Source organism: Branchiostoma floridae, chromosome 18 (assembly GCF_000003815.2).
Source record: "Branchiostoma floridae strain S238N-H82 chromosome 18, Bfl_VNyyK, whole genome shotgun sequence".
NCBI lineage: Eukaryota > Metazoa > Chordata > Leptocardii > Amphioxiformes > Branchiostomatidae > Branchiostoma > Branchiostoma floridae.
Window position 1 is genome coordinate 15750512 of NC_049996.1, and position 16492 is coordinate 15767003.

A 16492-nucleotide genomic window follows, 5' to 3' on the forward strand; every position below is an offset into this window, starting at 1 on the left:
CAGCATATTTGTGGGTCTAAAACTCACCACTACGTTATCTAAGGTGCACCTCTTCTCAGTTTGTTTTAAGAAGTATTCTTAATATCCCTAAAACTATCTTTAAGTTGTTTGATGATGTAAAGATAAACATTCTTGATGATTTCCACCTTTTAAAAGATTATAAAATGAACTTTCCCTCACTGAGGCATCATGGGATGAAAATTCAAAATGGCCGCCGTTGGTGAGAAAAGTTTTGTTTTTCTCCGCTTTTTTGTTGTTTTAGTCTCACGTTTCATGTTGTGAGCATGTTTACGTCTGGAAAGTTCGTCTCGAATGTGTTTAGAAGTTTGGGAAACATGTAGAATCTCTATGGTGGTAAGTACAAGGCTGTAACGACCAGATAAACACTTTGAAGAGTGTTGGACCGCCAAAAAGTGTGTTATTTCTCACATGTTGATTCGTTGTTTTGATACAGGTTAGAGTGCCTGGTTGTCTTGAGTAGTACTTCGTTATTCCAGATGAGGAAAAAATGCCGGTCACTCGCAAGATTATAGGCAGGGGAACAGGCAGGGTATGTACCATTGAATATCTCTAATACCTAAATTATTATTGTCAAGAATTCTGTGTGTTATTAGTACATATTTCCTTACTACACATAGTTACTAACTATGTGTAGTAAGGAAGTATACTAAGTTACCATAAAATAATGCAGATATATGTCAATACTGTAAGCAATAGTAAAATTAATTTTACATGTACAAAAAAAAAGTACATTTGTATAGATATAGTTTGTTTTTTTTTTTGTTTTTTTTTTAAGGTGAAGTCAGTTCCTGCAGCTGGTAGAGGGAGGGGTGCAGTTGGAAGGGGAAGCAGGAGGTAAATTTCATGGTCGTTGTTTTTGGTATTATTTATTATGTGACAAATGTGATTGCTAAATAAAGCCTTGCATTGTTATAATGTCATCAGGAAAGATTTAAAAAAAATGCAAAGCTCAGAGCAAAGGATGCCAGGATTTTATTGTCCAGGCATAATTCGAAATAAGCAACATTGATAAATCATAAGTCATATCAGGTCTTTTTTCAGTCACTTAAAAAACAGATTTGTGAAGTGCTTCATATTGTTGGTTGCATTCTGAAATCTGTCATCAAACCAACGGTAATTGCATGTACTTCCATTGATTTAATGCTGACATATGAACTTACAATTTGTGTGATTTTTAGTTTATAAATCTTGATTGTCCATAGAGAGTGCTAGTACTAGTAGTAGAATCCTGACAAATCTGATGATTGTCAACACATTTATTTCCAGAACTGTGAGAGGAAAACGTGCGCCTTCTCCTGTCTACTCAGAGGCTGGCTTCTCTCTGTACTCCACTGACTCAGAGGACCAGGTAGTGCATGTGTTTTTATTTTCTACCTACTCATTTGTCTACTACATAGCTGTAGATTTTAAACAACATTTGCAGTCAAATGTGCAAAGGTTATGTGTGACAGGTTGTTCAGCGTAATGTAACCAGCCGTCGCCGTGCCTCAGGCCTGTGAAGCTGGTGTGTTATGTTGAAAGGTGTTTACACTGGTTGTACAGATTCAGATACAGGAACAGGAGTTGTGAAGTTTTCTTAAACATCATAACTTCAAGTTTCATGTAGTTGATTTTGTTGATAGTTTGGTCAGATGATATATACGATATTAAGCAATACCCTGGAAATATTAATCAAAGTTGCAAAGTTCTGAAAGGTACAGTCTTCTTTGCCTCTTGATTTTTTTGTTGTGAATTTTTTAGCAAGGTTTCTACAGAACCAAGTGTCAATAATTAAGAATCTCCAACAGTTTTGTCTATCACAAAACATCTGAACTAGGATGACACCCAGGCTTCTAGCTTAGTGGCTTTGAAACTTGAACGGTGACTTTCCAACCTTAAAATGACTGATGATTAGTTATATGTCTACATCTAGAGTTGAAAGTTGAATGCCTTTCAGCTTCCATTTATGTTTCCTTGACTTCTCAGGTCACATCAACCAACAAAGGTCTGGACCGCTGCGCTGCTCTCCTGGGGGACATCCTCAGTAGAGAACCTGCTGATGCGTCTGGTGCACAAGGTGGGTTACTTTTGTTACAACATTTGTAGGAACATCATCATCATTTGTCATGGAACAAGTGAAGTAGGAACAGTGCATGTATTTACAAAGTTGAGCTTTGTTTCAACACAAATAAAGGAATTGTTGCTGCTCATTTTATTTGTTCAAGTTTGGATGTGCCACATGACTAGAATATGACAATCAAAAACTAATCACTAGTATCTGAATTGTGAGCTAATTCTTTTCTACATGTAATATTATTACATATATGTCTATTATTTACCACAGGTTCTAAACAGAAACCAACCAAGCAGCCAAAAGTTAAGACAAAAGCCAACCCTGCCAAGACTAAAGCACCCCAGGGTAAGACAAAGATAACCAAGTCTGCTGCAAAGAAAACTACTCTTCAACACCAAACCTCGACCAGAGGTTCCCCTGAAAAAGCCAAGCAGGGAAACTTGTCACCGTATGCCTTCAGGGTGCCTACAGCTCCAGTACAAGGTACAATAGATCATTTTGAGTTTGCAGGGACCTCAGTATATGGTAGAGGGAAGGGAGAAATTTGTAGCATCTTAACTTTGCATTGGAAACAGTTGGAACGGTAATACAAGGTAGGGCACATGCTTGCAATGTTGATGAGTTTGAAAACTGAAACAATAACCTTACCTTAGACCTTAGAAGTTAGATCCTCCCGCAACACTGTTGCATTGGTCGACTCATCGAGCATACTTTCTCCAAAGGGTGCGGAAACAATAAAGCCACAGCAAATTTTTCACAATTTACAGTACATCCAGTTGATTCCATATCAATTGCTTGTAGTTGTACATTTTTGCCATTGGGCTTGCAATACCACTCCATGTTGCTAGGTAGTGCATCTAAGCATGATAATTTTCTCTTCCCTCATCAGGTCCAGTGTTACAGCAGCAGGTGGCATCAGCTGCTCAGAGAACCCTTTTCAATGAACGCATCCCAAGTTCCACCCCTAACCTCTCCCCTGACCCCAAGAGGCCCCCCACCCCAAACACACTACTCCAAATGCTGCGTGCTCAAAATCATGGTCCTGTGCAAAACGTCCCTGTGCCTCACTCCCCACCTCAAAAGGAAGGGGGCCAATATCAACAGGGGAAAGATTTTGATGCTACACCTTCTTACCCAGAATCCACCCATCCTGCTGTGCAACCCCCACAGTATGATCAGCTACAATCTCTGCAACACGCGCATTTGGGCAACCCTCAAAACTATGTCCCCAACCAGCCTCAGCAGCCATATATCAACCAGCAGACTTATCAACAGCCTCTGAGTTATCATCACCCAGGCGCTAACAATGGTCGATATCACCCACCGTCTATAGGTGACGTTATTGGTTATCCTGTACCTACTCCTACTCACCATGAATATATCACAACCAATGGCCATCCTGCACCTACTCGACATGACTATGCCACAACCAGCGGCCAAGCAGATGGGAGAGAACAGTTAGATAGCATTCCCGTCCGAGATCGTGAAAACGTTAGCCCAACACGACGGTCTCTCTTTCAATCCGGAGGACCTGTTGCTAACCATACGCCAGGGAATCGATCATTTGGGAGTGAAACCAATCAAGAGCAGGACGAAACTCTGACCTCAAGTCCAAAACGATCAACCTCACGTCTTTCGGAAAAGAAAACGCCGCAAACGAGCCCCGGAAAATCTCTGCAGACGTTGAGGTATCTCCTGAGGGAGTTGCAGGCTGCAGGGGATGACCCGGAAGTGAAACGTTTGTCACAGGAAGTGGAGAGGATTGTGGGACAGCTACCAGAGACCAGGAGGGCTGCTGACATGCAGACTGACATCAACCTGGCACTTCAGCCTCTCAGGTATACAGTTTGGTCATTGTGCTTTAAACTATTGTAGCAATTGCATCTAACTCAGTTTTTGTTTTGCTTACTCCAATCCTGTGTCTGACTACATGCCTCTTGTTTTTATCCTCTATAGCAGCAAAGCCACAACATAAACGTAAGATCTCCTCTAACTCGGATTAAGAATTTGATAGCATTTCAATAATAGTCTCCAGTGTTAGTACATGTATTTGCTTTTTGATTTTGATTTTGAATTGTTGTAACTTGTATATTAAAGTTGCTTGTTGTCCTGTACCTGTAGAAGTTAGAACAGTCAGCTGAGGAGGACATGGCTTGTATCCTGAACCAATCATAAATTACAACTCTAACTCAAATTAGGAATTTGACAGTATTTCATTGGTCTCCAGTGATAGTATATTTGCATTTGGATTTGAAATTTCGAATTGTATAACAAAGTTGTGTTCTCCTGTAGAAGTGAGAACAGTCAGCTGAAGAGGAGGGCTTGTATCCTGAACCAAACATGAATTACAAACTCCTCTAATTCAGATTAGGAATTTGACAATATTTCAATGGTCTCCAGTGATAGTAATTACTAGTATTTTGAATTGTAAAACAAAGTTGTGTTCTCCTGTAGAAGTGAGAACAGTCAGCTGAGGAGGACATGGCTTGTATCCTGAACCAATCATAAATTACAACTCCTCTAACTCAAATTAGGGATTTGACAGTATTTCATTGGTTTCCAATGATAGTATATTATCATTTGCTTTTGAATCTGAATTTTGAATTGTATAACAAAGTTGTGTTCTCCTGTAGAAGTGAGAAGTCAGTTGAGGAGGAGGGCTTGTATCCTGAACCAAACATAAATTACAAACTTCTCTAACTCAAATTAGGAATTTGATAGCATTTCAATGGTCTCCAGTGATAGTATAGTACTATTTTGAATTGTATAACAAAGTTGTGTTCTCCTGTAGAAGTGAGAACTGTCAGCTGAGGAGGACATGGCTTGTATCCTGAACCAATCATAAATTACAACTCTAACTCAAATTAGGAATTTGATAGCATTTCAATGGTCTCCAGTGATAGTATACTAGTATTTTGAATTGTATAACAAAGTTGTGTTCTCCTGTAGAAGTGAGAACAGTCAGCTGAAGAGGAGGGCTTGTATCCTGAACCAATCATAAATTACAAACTCCTCAAACTCAGATTAGGAATTTGACACTGATGACAGCATTTCAAAGTTCTCCAGTGATAGTATATTAGTATTTGAATCTGAATTTTGAATTGTATAACAAAGTTGTGTTCTCCTGTAGAAGTGAGAACAGCCAGCTGAGGAGGAGGGCTTGTATCCTGAACCAATCATAAATTACAAACTTCTCTAACTTAAATTAGGAATTTGACAATATTTCAATGGTCTCCAGTGATAGTAATTACTAGTATTTTGAATTGTATAACAAAGTTGTGTTCTCTGGTAGAAGTGAGAACAGTCAGCTGAGGAGGAGGGCTTGTATCCTGAACCAAACATAAATTACAAACTTCTCTAACTCAAATTAGGAATTTGATAGCATTTCAATGGTCTCCAGTGATAGTATACTAGTATTTTGAATTGTATAACAAAGTTGTGTTCTCCTGTAGAAGTGAGAACAGTCAGCTGAAGAGGAGGGCTTGTATCCTGAACCAATCATACATTACAAACTCCTCTAAGTCCAATTAGGAATTTGACAGTATTTCAATGGTCTCCAGTGATAGTATACTAGTATTTTGAATTGTATAACAAAGTTGTGTTCTCCTGTAGAAGTGAGAACAGTCAGCTGAGGAGGAGGGCTTGTATCCTGAACCAATCATAAATTACAAACTTCTCTAACTCAAATTAGGAATTTGACAGCATTTCAATGGTCTCCAGTGATAGTATATTAGTATTTGCATTTGGATTTGAATTTTGAATTGTATAACAAAGTTGTGTTCTCCTGTAGAAGTGAGAACAGTCAGCTGAGGAGGAGGGCTTGTATCCTGAACCAATCATAAATTACAAACTCCTCTAACTCAGATTAGGAATTTGACAGCATTTCAATGGTCTCCAGTGATAGTATATTAGTAATTACGTTTGAATCTGAATTTTTAATTGTATGCAAATTCCCATTACTCATTTGATTTCATTTATGATTTCGAGTTATATTATTAGGATTAACGTTGTACAATTGATTTGCCTTATTTTGTCGTAGTTGAATTGCGTTATTATTTGCCAATTCTTGCTGTGTCACCATTTATTTGATTTTATATTGTTGTCATTATTGTTATGTATGTACGGGGTTTCCCCCAGGGACCTTTGAAAAATGCTGACAAGGCGGCATGTATCCCTGGATAAATAGAAACAAACAAACAAACAAATAACAAAGTTGTGTTCTCCTGTAGAAGTGAGAACAGCCAGCTGAGGAGGAGAGCTTGTATCCCGAACCAAACACATGAATTACAAACTTCTCTAACTCAAATTAGGAATTTGACAGTATTTCAATGGTCTCCAGTGATAGTATAGTATTTTGAATATTTAGAATTGTATAACAAAGTTGTGTTCTCCTGTAGAAGTGAGAACAGCCAGCTGAGGAGGAGAGTCCGTATTCTGAACCAGCAGCTCAGGGAGAAGGAGAGGGCTGAGAGGGAGAACAGGGCGCCTGACTTCAGCTTTGAGGGTGAGGCTTTTAAAGTCCTTCTGGCTTAGACATCATCTTGAGAGATGTCACAGTAGAATGACCTAGTGACTTCCCTGTCAATCAGAATTCCATGCTTGTCAGAGGACCTGCTCCCCAGTGTAAGGATGTGTAGTGCTTTAAATTTCTTGTTATTTTAAGAAAAGCGTGTCCAAATGAGGCCATGACGCATGCCTGACTAAAAGCCTGATGATGACCTTGTCCCCAGTGGAGTCTCTTCACTCCCTTCAGACATGCTATGATCGTGATGTTTTAGTGGTAGAATAGCTCTTGCGGTGGAGAGTAAGTGATATAGGTTTGGGCCCTCTTGTGACTTGTTTTGGAACTTCAGGAACCTGTTTAGGGTCAGACTTTTTTTGAAGAGATTCATTAGTCAAGTATGTACACAGTTAATAGGATTTTCATCAAGCAGTGACTACTTTTTAAAGGTAAACACACGTACCTCCAAATTTTTTATGGCTATCAGACCATTTTGATCACGGAGTGACCAATGGACTCTCGTGGGAACTGGGTCACTACGTGATCAAGATGGACTGAGTGATAGCTATCGAAAATTTGGAGGTACCTTTAAAAAGTAGTCACTGCTCAATGAAAATCCGATTAACCAGACATTTTTGAGTTGCTGTTGACCTTGTCCCCAGTCGAGTCTCTGCGCTCCATGAACATGTCCCTGCAGAAGCAGCTTTCCTGTAACAGTACTGCAGCAGAACTTCCAGTTGTGATATTTCGTGTGGTAGATTTTTGAGTTTTGAAATGTTGCTGTTGATCCTGTCCCCAGTCGAGTCCCTGCGATCCCTGAACATGTCCCTGGAGAAGCAGCTGCAGGACCAGGCCGGCCAGCAGGAGGCGCTGCAGTGCAGGGTGGAGGACCTGAGGCGGGAGTGCGACCAGCTCAGACTGGACAACAAGAACCTGATGGACATGGTGGGGATGGATGGATAGATGGATGAATGAATGAAGGAATGAATGAATACAGGAATGAAGGAATGAGTGCGGGAATGAAGGAATGAGTGAGTGCAGGAATGAAGGAATGAATGAAGGGATGAGTGCATGAATGAAGGAAGGAATGAGTGCATGAATGAAGGAATGAATTAAGGAATGAGTGCAGGAATGAAGAAATGAGTGCAGGAATGAAGGAATGAGTGAGTGAGTGCAGGAATGAAGGAATGAGTGCATGAATGAAGGAATGAGTGCATGAATGAAGGAATGAGTGCATGAATGAAGGAATAAGTGCATGAATAAAGGAATGAGTGCATGAAGGAACGAATGAAGGAATGAGTGCAGGAATGAAGGAATGAGTGCATTAATGAAGGAATGAGTGAATGAAGGAAGGAAGGAATGAATGAAAGAAGGAATGAATGAATGAAGGAATTCTGTAGCTGAACAATTTCTGGTACAATGTATGTCAACTAATAATGACAACTACATTGTACTAGCTATAAATGGTACCACGAGGCTACATACAAAACAGTTAAGTATTATTAGTAACATACTCTCTCCCAAGGAGGAATAGAGGAAGGAAAGCAATGAACGAAAGAAGGAATGAATGAATGAATAAAATAAGGAATTCACAATGTACAATGTATGACAACCAATAACAGCTACTAGTTATATCGACAATGGTACTACAAGGCTACATACAGAACAACAAAATAATATTAATAACAGCACAGTCATGCATGAGTGATCTGGTCTTTCATTTGAAATGATTGACCTAGGTAGGCAGATATACGAGTTAAACATCATAGCAGTATATGGAAAATATCGTTCTGTGTTCCAGTAAGAGAGATGTGTGTTTTGGTTCTAATATTCTTAATTTAAACAATGCTTCTCTCTCTTTACTGTAGGTGGGGCAGAAGGACACCCAGAGCCTCAACACCAAGGCGGAGTGGGACGCCCAGATGGCCAGAGTTAAACAAGGTAACTGGTGGACATACTGACTGATAATTTCTAATTGATCCAAAGTCTGGTACATTGATTTTTTTTCAGGTCTGCTTTTTCCCGACCAGTCAAAGAAGATAACCAGTTTTGTACCGGTACACCAGTCCCTTGGGCTGACTAGTCGTAATGGGGACATGAAGCCAGCAGCCCATTGTACGAGGGATCTTAAGGCATTGAAAAAGTCTACTTAATTATAACATTTCATAGCCTGCAGCAGTTCTAAGGTTTGAAGCGGAAGTTTGTTTATTTATTTGTTTATCTGTAGACGTGGGTGCTACCTTACAGCAGGTCCAGGGTCTGAAGCTGAAATTGTATATTTATTTGTTTGTTTGTTTGTTTATCCCTGTAGATGTGAGTGCTACCTTACAGCAGGTCCAGGGCCTGAAGCTAAAGTTAGAGGCAGTAGAGATGGAGAACGGAACCCTCCTGGTGATGTTTGTTTGTTTATCCCTGTAGATGTGAGCGCTTCCTTACATCAGTGGAGATGGAGAATGGAACCCTCCGGATGATATTTGTTTGTTTGTTTATCCCTGTAGATGTGAGCACTACCTTACAGCAGGTCCAGGGTCTGAAGCTGAAGTTAGAGGCAGTGGAGATGGAGAATGGAGCCCTCCTGGTGATGTTTGTTTGTTTGTTTGTTTGTTTGTTTGTTTATCCCTGTAGATGTGAGCGCTACCTTACAGCAGGTGCAGGGTCTGAAGCTGAAGTTAGAGGCAGAAGCTGAAGTTTGTTTTTTATTTGGTTATGTTTGTTTATCTTTTTATTTGTTTGTTTATCCCTGTAGATGTGAGTGCTACCCTTCAACAAGTCCAAGGTTTGAAGCTGAAGCTAGAAGCAGTAGAGATGGAGAATGGAACCCTCCTGGTGACTATCAGACAGAAGGATGCAGAGATTAGGAGACTGGAAATTCTCACAAGGTCAGCTTCGGTTTTGTTACCTCCGTGAAATGGAGGTTTTGTACTGACTGCTGTGTCTTTGTCCCGGAGATGTCTGTTTGCAAGATAACAAAGAGGACGAAGCATGGAACTTTGTTCGAAGCTAGAAGTGCAATGCGGCTCTGCTGTGTTTCACAAATATGAAGGACAACTGCTTTGCCTTCTTAACTTAGATCAATAATGATATGATCTGGTGGCAGTGTTGTCTCCATCCCGAAATAAAAATTCAATTCTCGTGACGGATAAAAATTTCGTCCCATCCATCCAAAACATCTAATCTTCCTGACATGAAATTGCTGAAAATATTGTTAAAGGTAAAAATGACTGATTTGACAACATAAACATGGACTCCCAAACAAAAGTTGAGAAGGGAAAAAAATAAAGCTTCAGCTAGACATCCATGCCTTGTGGTGAGTTTTTAAAGTACATTCTTGACTGATAGTTGTGATATAGTCTTAATATATGACCAGGTGGTCACTTTTTCCATGTCTCCCTGACTGCATACTCCTACGCAGGGACATCCAACACCCAAACTGCCTGTCTGGATGTACCCTGCTCTTCAGCCGTCACCCTTAGTTCCTGACCGCCCTGCTTATAAATATTAATGAGGTTACCTTACCCTTATACATGCAAGACAGCTTTTGAAAACAGAAAGCATATTCTCTGATTGGCTGACAGCTGGTTTGGGGGGGGACGTCCACAGGAACTAAGAGTGACGGTTGAAACAGCAGGGTACATCCAGACAGGCAGTTTGGCTGTTGGATGTCCCTGCATAGGAGGATGCCCTGATTGATAATTGTGATGTTCCCATACTCTAGGGACCTCCACTCCAGCATGTCCTACCTGCTGCGGGACCTGCAGAACTCAGGACCGGGCACCAGGAATGTGGATGGGCTCACTTTGGAGAGGGTGGAGCACTTCCTCAGGACACACAGTGTGGACAGGTAGCACCAGAAACCCTTCAAATAGCCTCACATCCACGCATAGTAAAGTTCTTTGTTGTACAACCAAAGGATTTACCTGCCAAAGGTTTTTGAAGTTCTGATGATTATTACCAGCTGTAAAATGCTAAATTTGCACTTTCTTTGAAACAATCGTTTTTCCGACCGCTCAATCATTGTGTCAATTGAGTAGAGATAGGCCTGGCCCATTTGTTAAGACAATTAAGCATGGAAAGTGTTTTTGCATGGAGATAAAACATCAACTAGTCTAAGGTTTTATAGTAGTCTTTCTACCTTCCTCAATGCAATAATGACTGAACCTACTACCTGCAGCAAGGTACCATTGCAGTGGAAGAATTAGGTCCTAAAAGATGCTGCACTTTTATCCTGCCTCATCACTTTTAGAACTGCAGTCTTCTCACTGTAGCTGTTGAAAAGTTGAAGATGAGTCCACAAAAGTTTTTATGAACAGCCTGCATCTTACAACAGTAATAACCTGCAATGAGCTGAAGTCATCTTGTGTTTTTATGTCTCCCAACAGCGTCCTCCAGCTTGCAAGTCCTGAGGGGGGTCAGCCCAACTTCTACGGCAGCCCAACACGCCGGACAGCGGAAAGCGACTTGCCTGGTCAACCGCAACCCCTCCCGACCAATCACCATGGCAGCGGGATGCCACGGCAACAAGAACCACGCCCTTCGGGTGGCCAGTTGCCACGGCAACCCTACAGCTCTCAGTCACATGCTACCAGCTATGGTCATCCATCACGCCTCCCCAGTTACCATGGCAACAAATCTCCACGGCAGCAGTCTGAACCACGCCTCCCAAGTTACCGTGGCAATTCGTCACCAAGGCAACAGTCTGAACCACCTCCCACAGCTGGTCCACAGGCAGAGCTACCCAAGACTCCAGCGTCTGTAAAGAGGGCCTTACAGTTCGAGGATGTGAACGGAAGGAAGAGCGAAGACGTCACGGGAAGTTCTCTGACAGAACAGCACCTGGCTGACCATCAGAGGAGTATTGAGGAGAAAAGTGTCCCAAAGTTTGGTGTCGGTAACAACGACGTTCCTGCAAGCTATGATCACTCTCAACAAGGTTTAACTAGAGAGGCTATATCCGCACACGACAGATCAGGACAGCAGTATACTGTCCCAGCGCCCCCCTCCCCCAAAAAGCAAGGTGTAGGAACTCAGGGTGTTCTGGCTCACTCGTTCAACGGTTATCCACCGTCCGACTTTGACCATGACTCCACCATGTACGCTTCCCTACCCTCCAATGTGGGGAGACCGCAGTGGAAGCCAACACCAACAAAAGTGTTCATGGACAGAAAGCCAGCAGCACAAAAACATCAAGAAAACGGTGGAACAAAACTGCAGTGGTACCAGTCACAGTTCTCCCAACCTTACAAAGAAAACATTCCAGATCGATCTACAAATGCTCGCTCTTTCAGACCAGATGGTGCTGACGTCAGCAGACCGAACTCGAAACAGGACCATCTCTTCAGAGGCACCGTGTTGGACAGTTCTCTGAGCACGGTCAACGACATAGAGGCGCAGTCGATAACTTCAGAGACGACTGTCACGTCACAGGACGAGAGAGTCTTCCAACAGGAGCTTGCTGAGTTGGACGCCAACATTGCAAAGGTGCAGGCAAGTCTGAAAGGAGCTGTGACTTTCAAACTGCCATAAAGAAATTCAGCTGAAGCCAGTGTTTGTATGAAAATGTTGCTCCAAAAGAAAACATATCATAGACTGTTCTTGCATCATGATATCATACCTCTAGGGAGAGTTGTATGCGTGGTGTTTCTGCTTACATGAAAAGTGTGTCATTGTTACATTTGAGTCAGCTTGTTTTAGATGCTGTGAGGGATTTTGTCAGAGAAATTGGTTGCCAAGAAATTAATTTTTCCAAATTGTAGAGAACAGTACAATTAGATAGCAGTAGTTGTATATAATCTTTACTTGATCAAATGTATTTTGGAATCAAATATTTTATATCCTACCCTTGCCTTGGTGCTATGGAATGGTTTGATATGCATGTCTTAAAACTGAGGACAATTGGAATAGTATTTTTCCTCCATTTGGAACATAGAAAACTAAATGTATTTTGTTCATGGTTTACATGAATTTACTTTTGTACTTGCAGTGCCTTTTGAAAGCTGTAACATTAGTACTTTAGATAAAGTTTACAGCAAATATGGTTTTATACCATGTTGTACACTCAGGAATGCAGTGCCTATATGTTTAGAATATCTTTTTTAGGAAATGTGAAATAAAGAAATTTACCAACCAATCAGAGACCTGGTTTGTTCACACATCACTACCAGCCTTATATAGAAAGGAAGTAAGAATGATTTTGATTGGTTGTTTTTCATACTTACATCATTGATTACAACAGAAATAATATGCTGTGAGTATTTTATTGAATGATTGTGTCATTGAATTACAAAATCGTGTGAGTTCAACGTCTCAGGCTTACAGACAAAGAAGCATTATGTGACAATAAATCTTAAAAGTGAATTAAAGCATGTCATCTCCAATGATCTTGATGATGGTCAACTGATAGAATCTAAGGTAAGCATATGTTCTTGTACTGTGTTGCTGCCACGTAAAGTGCTTCAGCATTTCTTGGCAATTGCACAGGGGTGGAGCCAGTTAGGAGCAGGCTTGTTTGATGTAGGCGATGAGGTCCTTGCGTTCCTTGGCTTTCTTGAGGCCTGCAAACACCATCTTGGTGCCCGGGATGTACTTCTTAGGGTTGGTCAGGTAGACATCCAGAGTCTCCTCATTCCAGATTATACCTGGAGAAACCATAATGAACAATTTAATTAAGTCGTATGCAACATAGGATTGTTATTGTTACTGTAGAAGCCAATTAATTGCACAACGGATAACCACACACTTCTGTTAATTGCACGGAATCGCCAAGTCCCAAACCAGTGCGGTCCAGCTGGATAACTTCTTTATTGCATCATCCAGATGATTGCACGAAATACATCAGCAAATGAGGTGTGCAATTGAATGGCTTCTACTGTATTGGGTGGGTTGACTACTCTCTCTTTGCAGCCAGGGCTGCATTGCGAGGCGCTTACCATAGGCAAGGCTAAATTGCAAGGCTCTGGAGTAGCTGCCATTCGGTGCTAACTCAGGTGACCCCAATACAGCAGCAATTGCCACATGTGTGACTAAAGGACAGTAGGTATACTTTAGACTTGTTTTATGTATGTTTTTTCAGGAATAAAACTGTCCCTTGTAAAACTCACAGAGAGACAATGGAGGGCAAGTAGCTCTCTCACACAAATACACAAACAGATAGAAATAGATTCATCCCTGGTGTTCTTGTATCACCCAGTCACTCACGCATACAACTTGCTTGTTAGAGAAAAGTCACAACACCGCATATTGTATTCATGAAAGTGGACCTGTCCTTGGTGCTGATTGGTGTCATCTACATGACTTTACAAGAAACGAATATATCCGTAACATTCTATCCACACGTACACGGTAAGCATGTGCGTATAATTCTCCCTTTTCCATTCAACCACATGAATATATACAGGTGAATAGACCTGTCCTTGGTGCTGATCGCCTTCAACATCCTTTAAAAGAAACGGATAATAGTAACGTTCCAAGCAAGTTTCCATCCAAGCGTACTGTGCACTGTAATCATGTTCGTATAATTCTCCTTTCTCCCGTTCAAACACATGAATATATACAGGCGAATAGACCTGTCCTTGGTGCTGAACGCCATCCGTATGACTTAACAAGAACCGGAAATTACGTTTCCGTCTACAAGTACTATACTATAAGCATATGTTCGTTTAAAATTCTCTTTTTTTTCCGTTCAAAGACATGAAAATATACGGGCGATTAGACCTGTCCTTGGTGCTGATCGCCATCCGCTTGATTTTACAAGAAAACAAAAACCTTCTAAGTATGTTTCCATTCACGAGTACACGGTACGTATGCTCGTATAATTCTCCTTTATATGCAGGCGATTAGACCTGTCCTCCTTAGTGCTGATCGCCATCCACACGATTTTAAAAGAAACAGAAATGTTCTAAGTACATTTTGATCCACACGACGTACACGGTAAGCATGCTCGTACTGTTATCATTTTTCTATTTAAGCACATGCATAAACAGACGAGTGGGTCCGTTTTTGGTGCTGAATTCCACCCTCACAAAAGGAAACATACAGACGTCCTTCCTTGGTGCTGAGCGTCATCCAAATACAAGAAACGGAAACAACATACTTATGTTTCTATCCAATCAACCCACAGGCATACCTGTACATGAAACATTTTCCCATTCAAAACACCAAAGAAAACGTAAAGCTTTTTCAGCTTTTTAATGTTTTGCTGCCGCTATTGTAGTCTGTGTAGCACAAACTCTCACCGTTTTGGGCCGTAGCGGTGCCTAGCTATAGCCGTGGCCTCCTTCACAGACTGTCTGGAGCAGCGGCGTTTATTTTTTGGAGGAGTGCTGATTCGCGATTTTTACCTTCGCCGAGAAGGTTATATTTTGGGTAGCGTTTGTTTGTTTGTTTGTATGTATGTAGAAGACCAGGATAACTCAAGAACGCCTGGATGGATTGTATTGATATTCGGTATGTGGGTAGGTCTTGATGAGACCTGGAAACGATTAGATTTTGGGCCCCCTAGAAGCCTGTTACGGTACTGCAGCGGAACTTCCTGGTTTGAAATCTCGAGTTTTGAACATGCTGCGGCCATGATTTTTGAGTGGTAGACAGCTCTTGATGCCAAGAGTAAGTGGTGTAGGTTTGGGCCCCCTGGCGGCTTGTTTCGGAACTGCAGGGCAGGTTTAGTGTCAGACTTTAAAAGGGAATAACTCAACATGGGGTTAACAGATTGTTATGATTTTTGGTATGTGGATAGCTTAAATGATGTTTCATATAATGACATATTAATAATGCAAATATTTATCTAATTTGCATAATTAATTATGATATTTTATGAACACGCTCAGTTCCATTATGGGACCATTGCAACATGTAACATTTGTAACTGAGAAGGACAGGAATATTGATTGATGTATATTATGCAAAATAAAGACCTAATTTGCATAATTAATGAGAAAATGCTATAATTTAATTGTGGTAAATGACAGTAAATTTTTACTTGTAGCATTTGGAAGATATGTACGGGTGAACATCGTTGAACATTAATTACGCAAATGAGATCCTCATTTGCATAAATTATAAGAAAATGCGATAAAAGTCTTCTTTCTAAACATAGATTGTGTACATCTGCTGTCTGGTGGAGGAGATGATCAGCTGATAAGCTGATATGATTTATTTAATGGAGTTTTACCGTACCTGCCTCCCAACGAAGTCTATTTAGGACCTAGGAGGCAAGCCTTGCTCCCACCTAGAGGGCATATGTTTGAAAGACCCGCTAGGGCGCGGGATTTAACACCAGAACACCGTTACTGCAGCTCTTTACGTGTACCTAGACGTGTACCCAACAGTGAATGTTACCTTTGTTCTTGTTGGCATCCGTGTAGGCGAACCCCGCGCCCTGGCCAGTCTTCCGCCCGAACACGCCGTGCAAGTTGGGCCCCACTTTGTGCTTGCCGCCCGCCTCCACCGTGTGGCACTGCGCGCACTTCTGGACAAACGTCTTCTTTCCCTTCTCGGCGTCACCCATATTCTTACAAAATCCCTCCTCAAACTCTGATGACAACTTCCACAACCTCCTCCGTCTTGTTTCAAGGTCGCAATGGAACGATGTGCCCTGGTTACCTAGCAACAGTTCTTTGGCGAACATTCGAAGCAGAACATGACGTCACAACGGTTATCTTCTATGACATTAGAAACATGAATTTCGTTTGCCTGGCGTTGTCAAACACTGACATCACAATTCATTTTTTGTTGGTGAGCAAACAAGTGCATTGTTTGTTACGTTTAGTCCCGTGTAACGTTGGAGACGAACTTTGTTTACTGCACAAATAACATTACATGTACATTATATTTTGCCGATGGCCGGTTTTTGTTTTATGGAAGGTAAGCCTAACATCCAGCCGATCTTCTAGCGGCCAGTTGCAGCCAAGGAGAGCGGAGCT

General features: G+C 41.3%; 2 protein-coding genes across 2 annotated transcripts; one reads left to right on the plus strand and one right to left on the minus strand.

Moving 5' to 3' along the window:
* Positions 1-168: 168 nt before the first annotated feature.
* On the plus strand, positions 169-12098 carry LOC118405482. Its single transcript, XM_035804984.1, has 15 exons — positions 169-220; positions 455-550; positions 797-855; positions 1288-1369; positions 1987-2077; positions 2345-2557; positions 2964-3912; positions 6472-6578; positions 7375-7520; positions 8444-8516; positions 8887-8979; positions 9074-9166; positions 9322-9454; positions 10291-10416; positions 10955-12098. Exons 2-15 carry the CDS (start codon positions 509-511, stop codon positions 12096-12098), a joined length of 3351 nt encoding a protein of 1116 aa, XP_035660877.1. The 5' UTR covers positions 169-220; positions 455-508.
* A 934-nt stretch (positions 12099-13032) lies between these two features.
* Positions 13033-16205, minus strand: LOC118406191 (cytochrome c, testis-specific-like). The gene is made up of 2 exons (XM_035806085.1): positions 15909-16205; positions 13033-13210 (listed from the first exon to the last, which is right to left on the minus strand). Exons 1-2 carry the CDS (start codon positions 16195-16197, stop codon positions 13065-13067), a joined length of 435 nt encoding a protein of 144 aa, XP_035661978.1. The 5' UTR covers positions 16198-16205; the 3' UTR covers positions 13033-13064.
* Between the last annotated feature and the right edge of the window lie 287 nt (positions 16206-16492).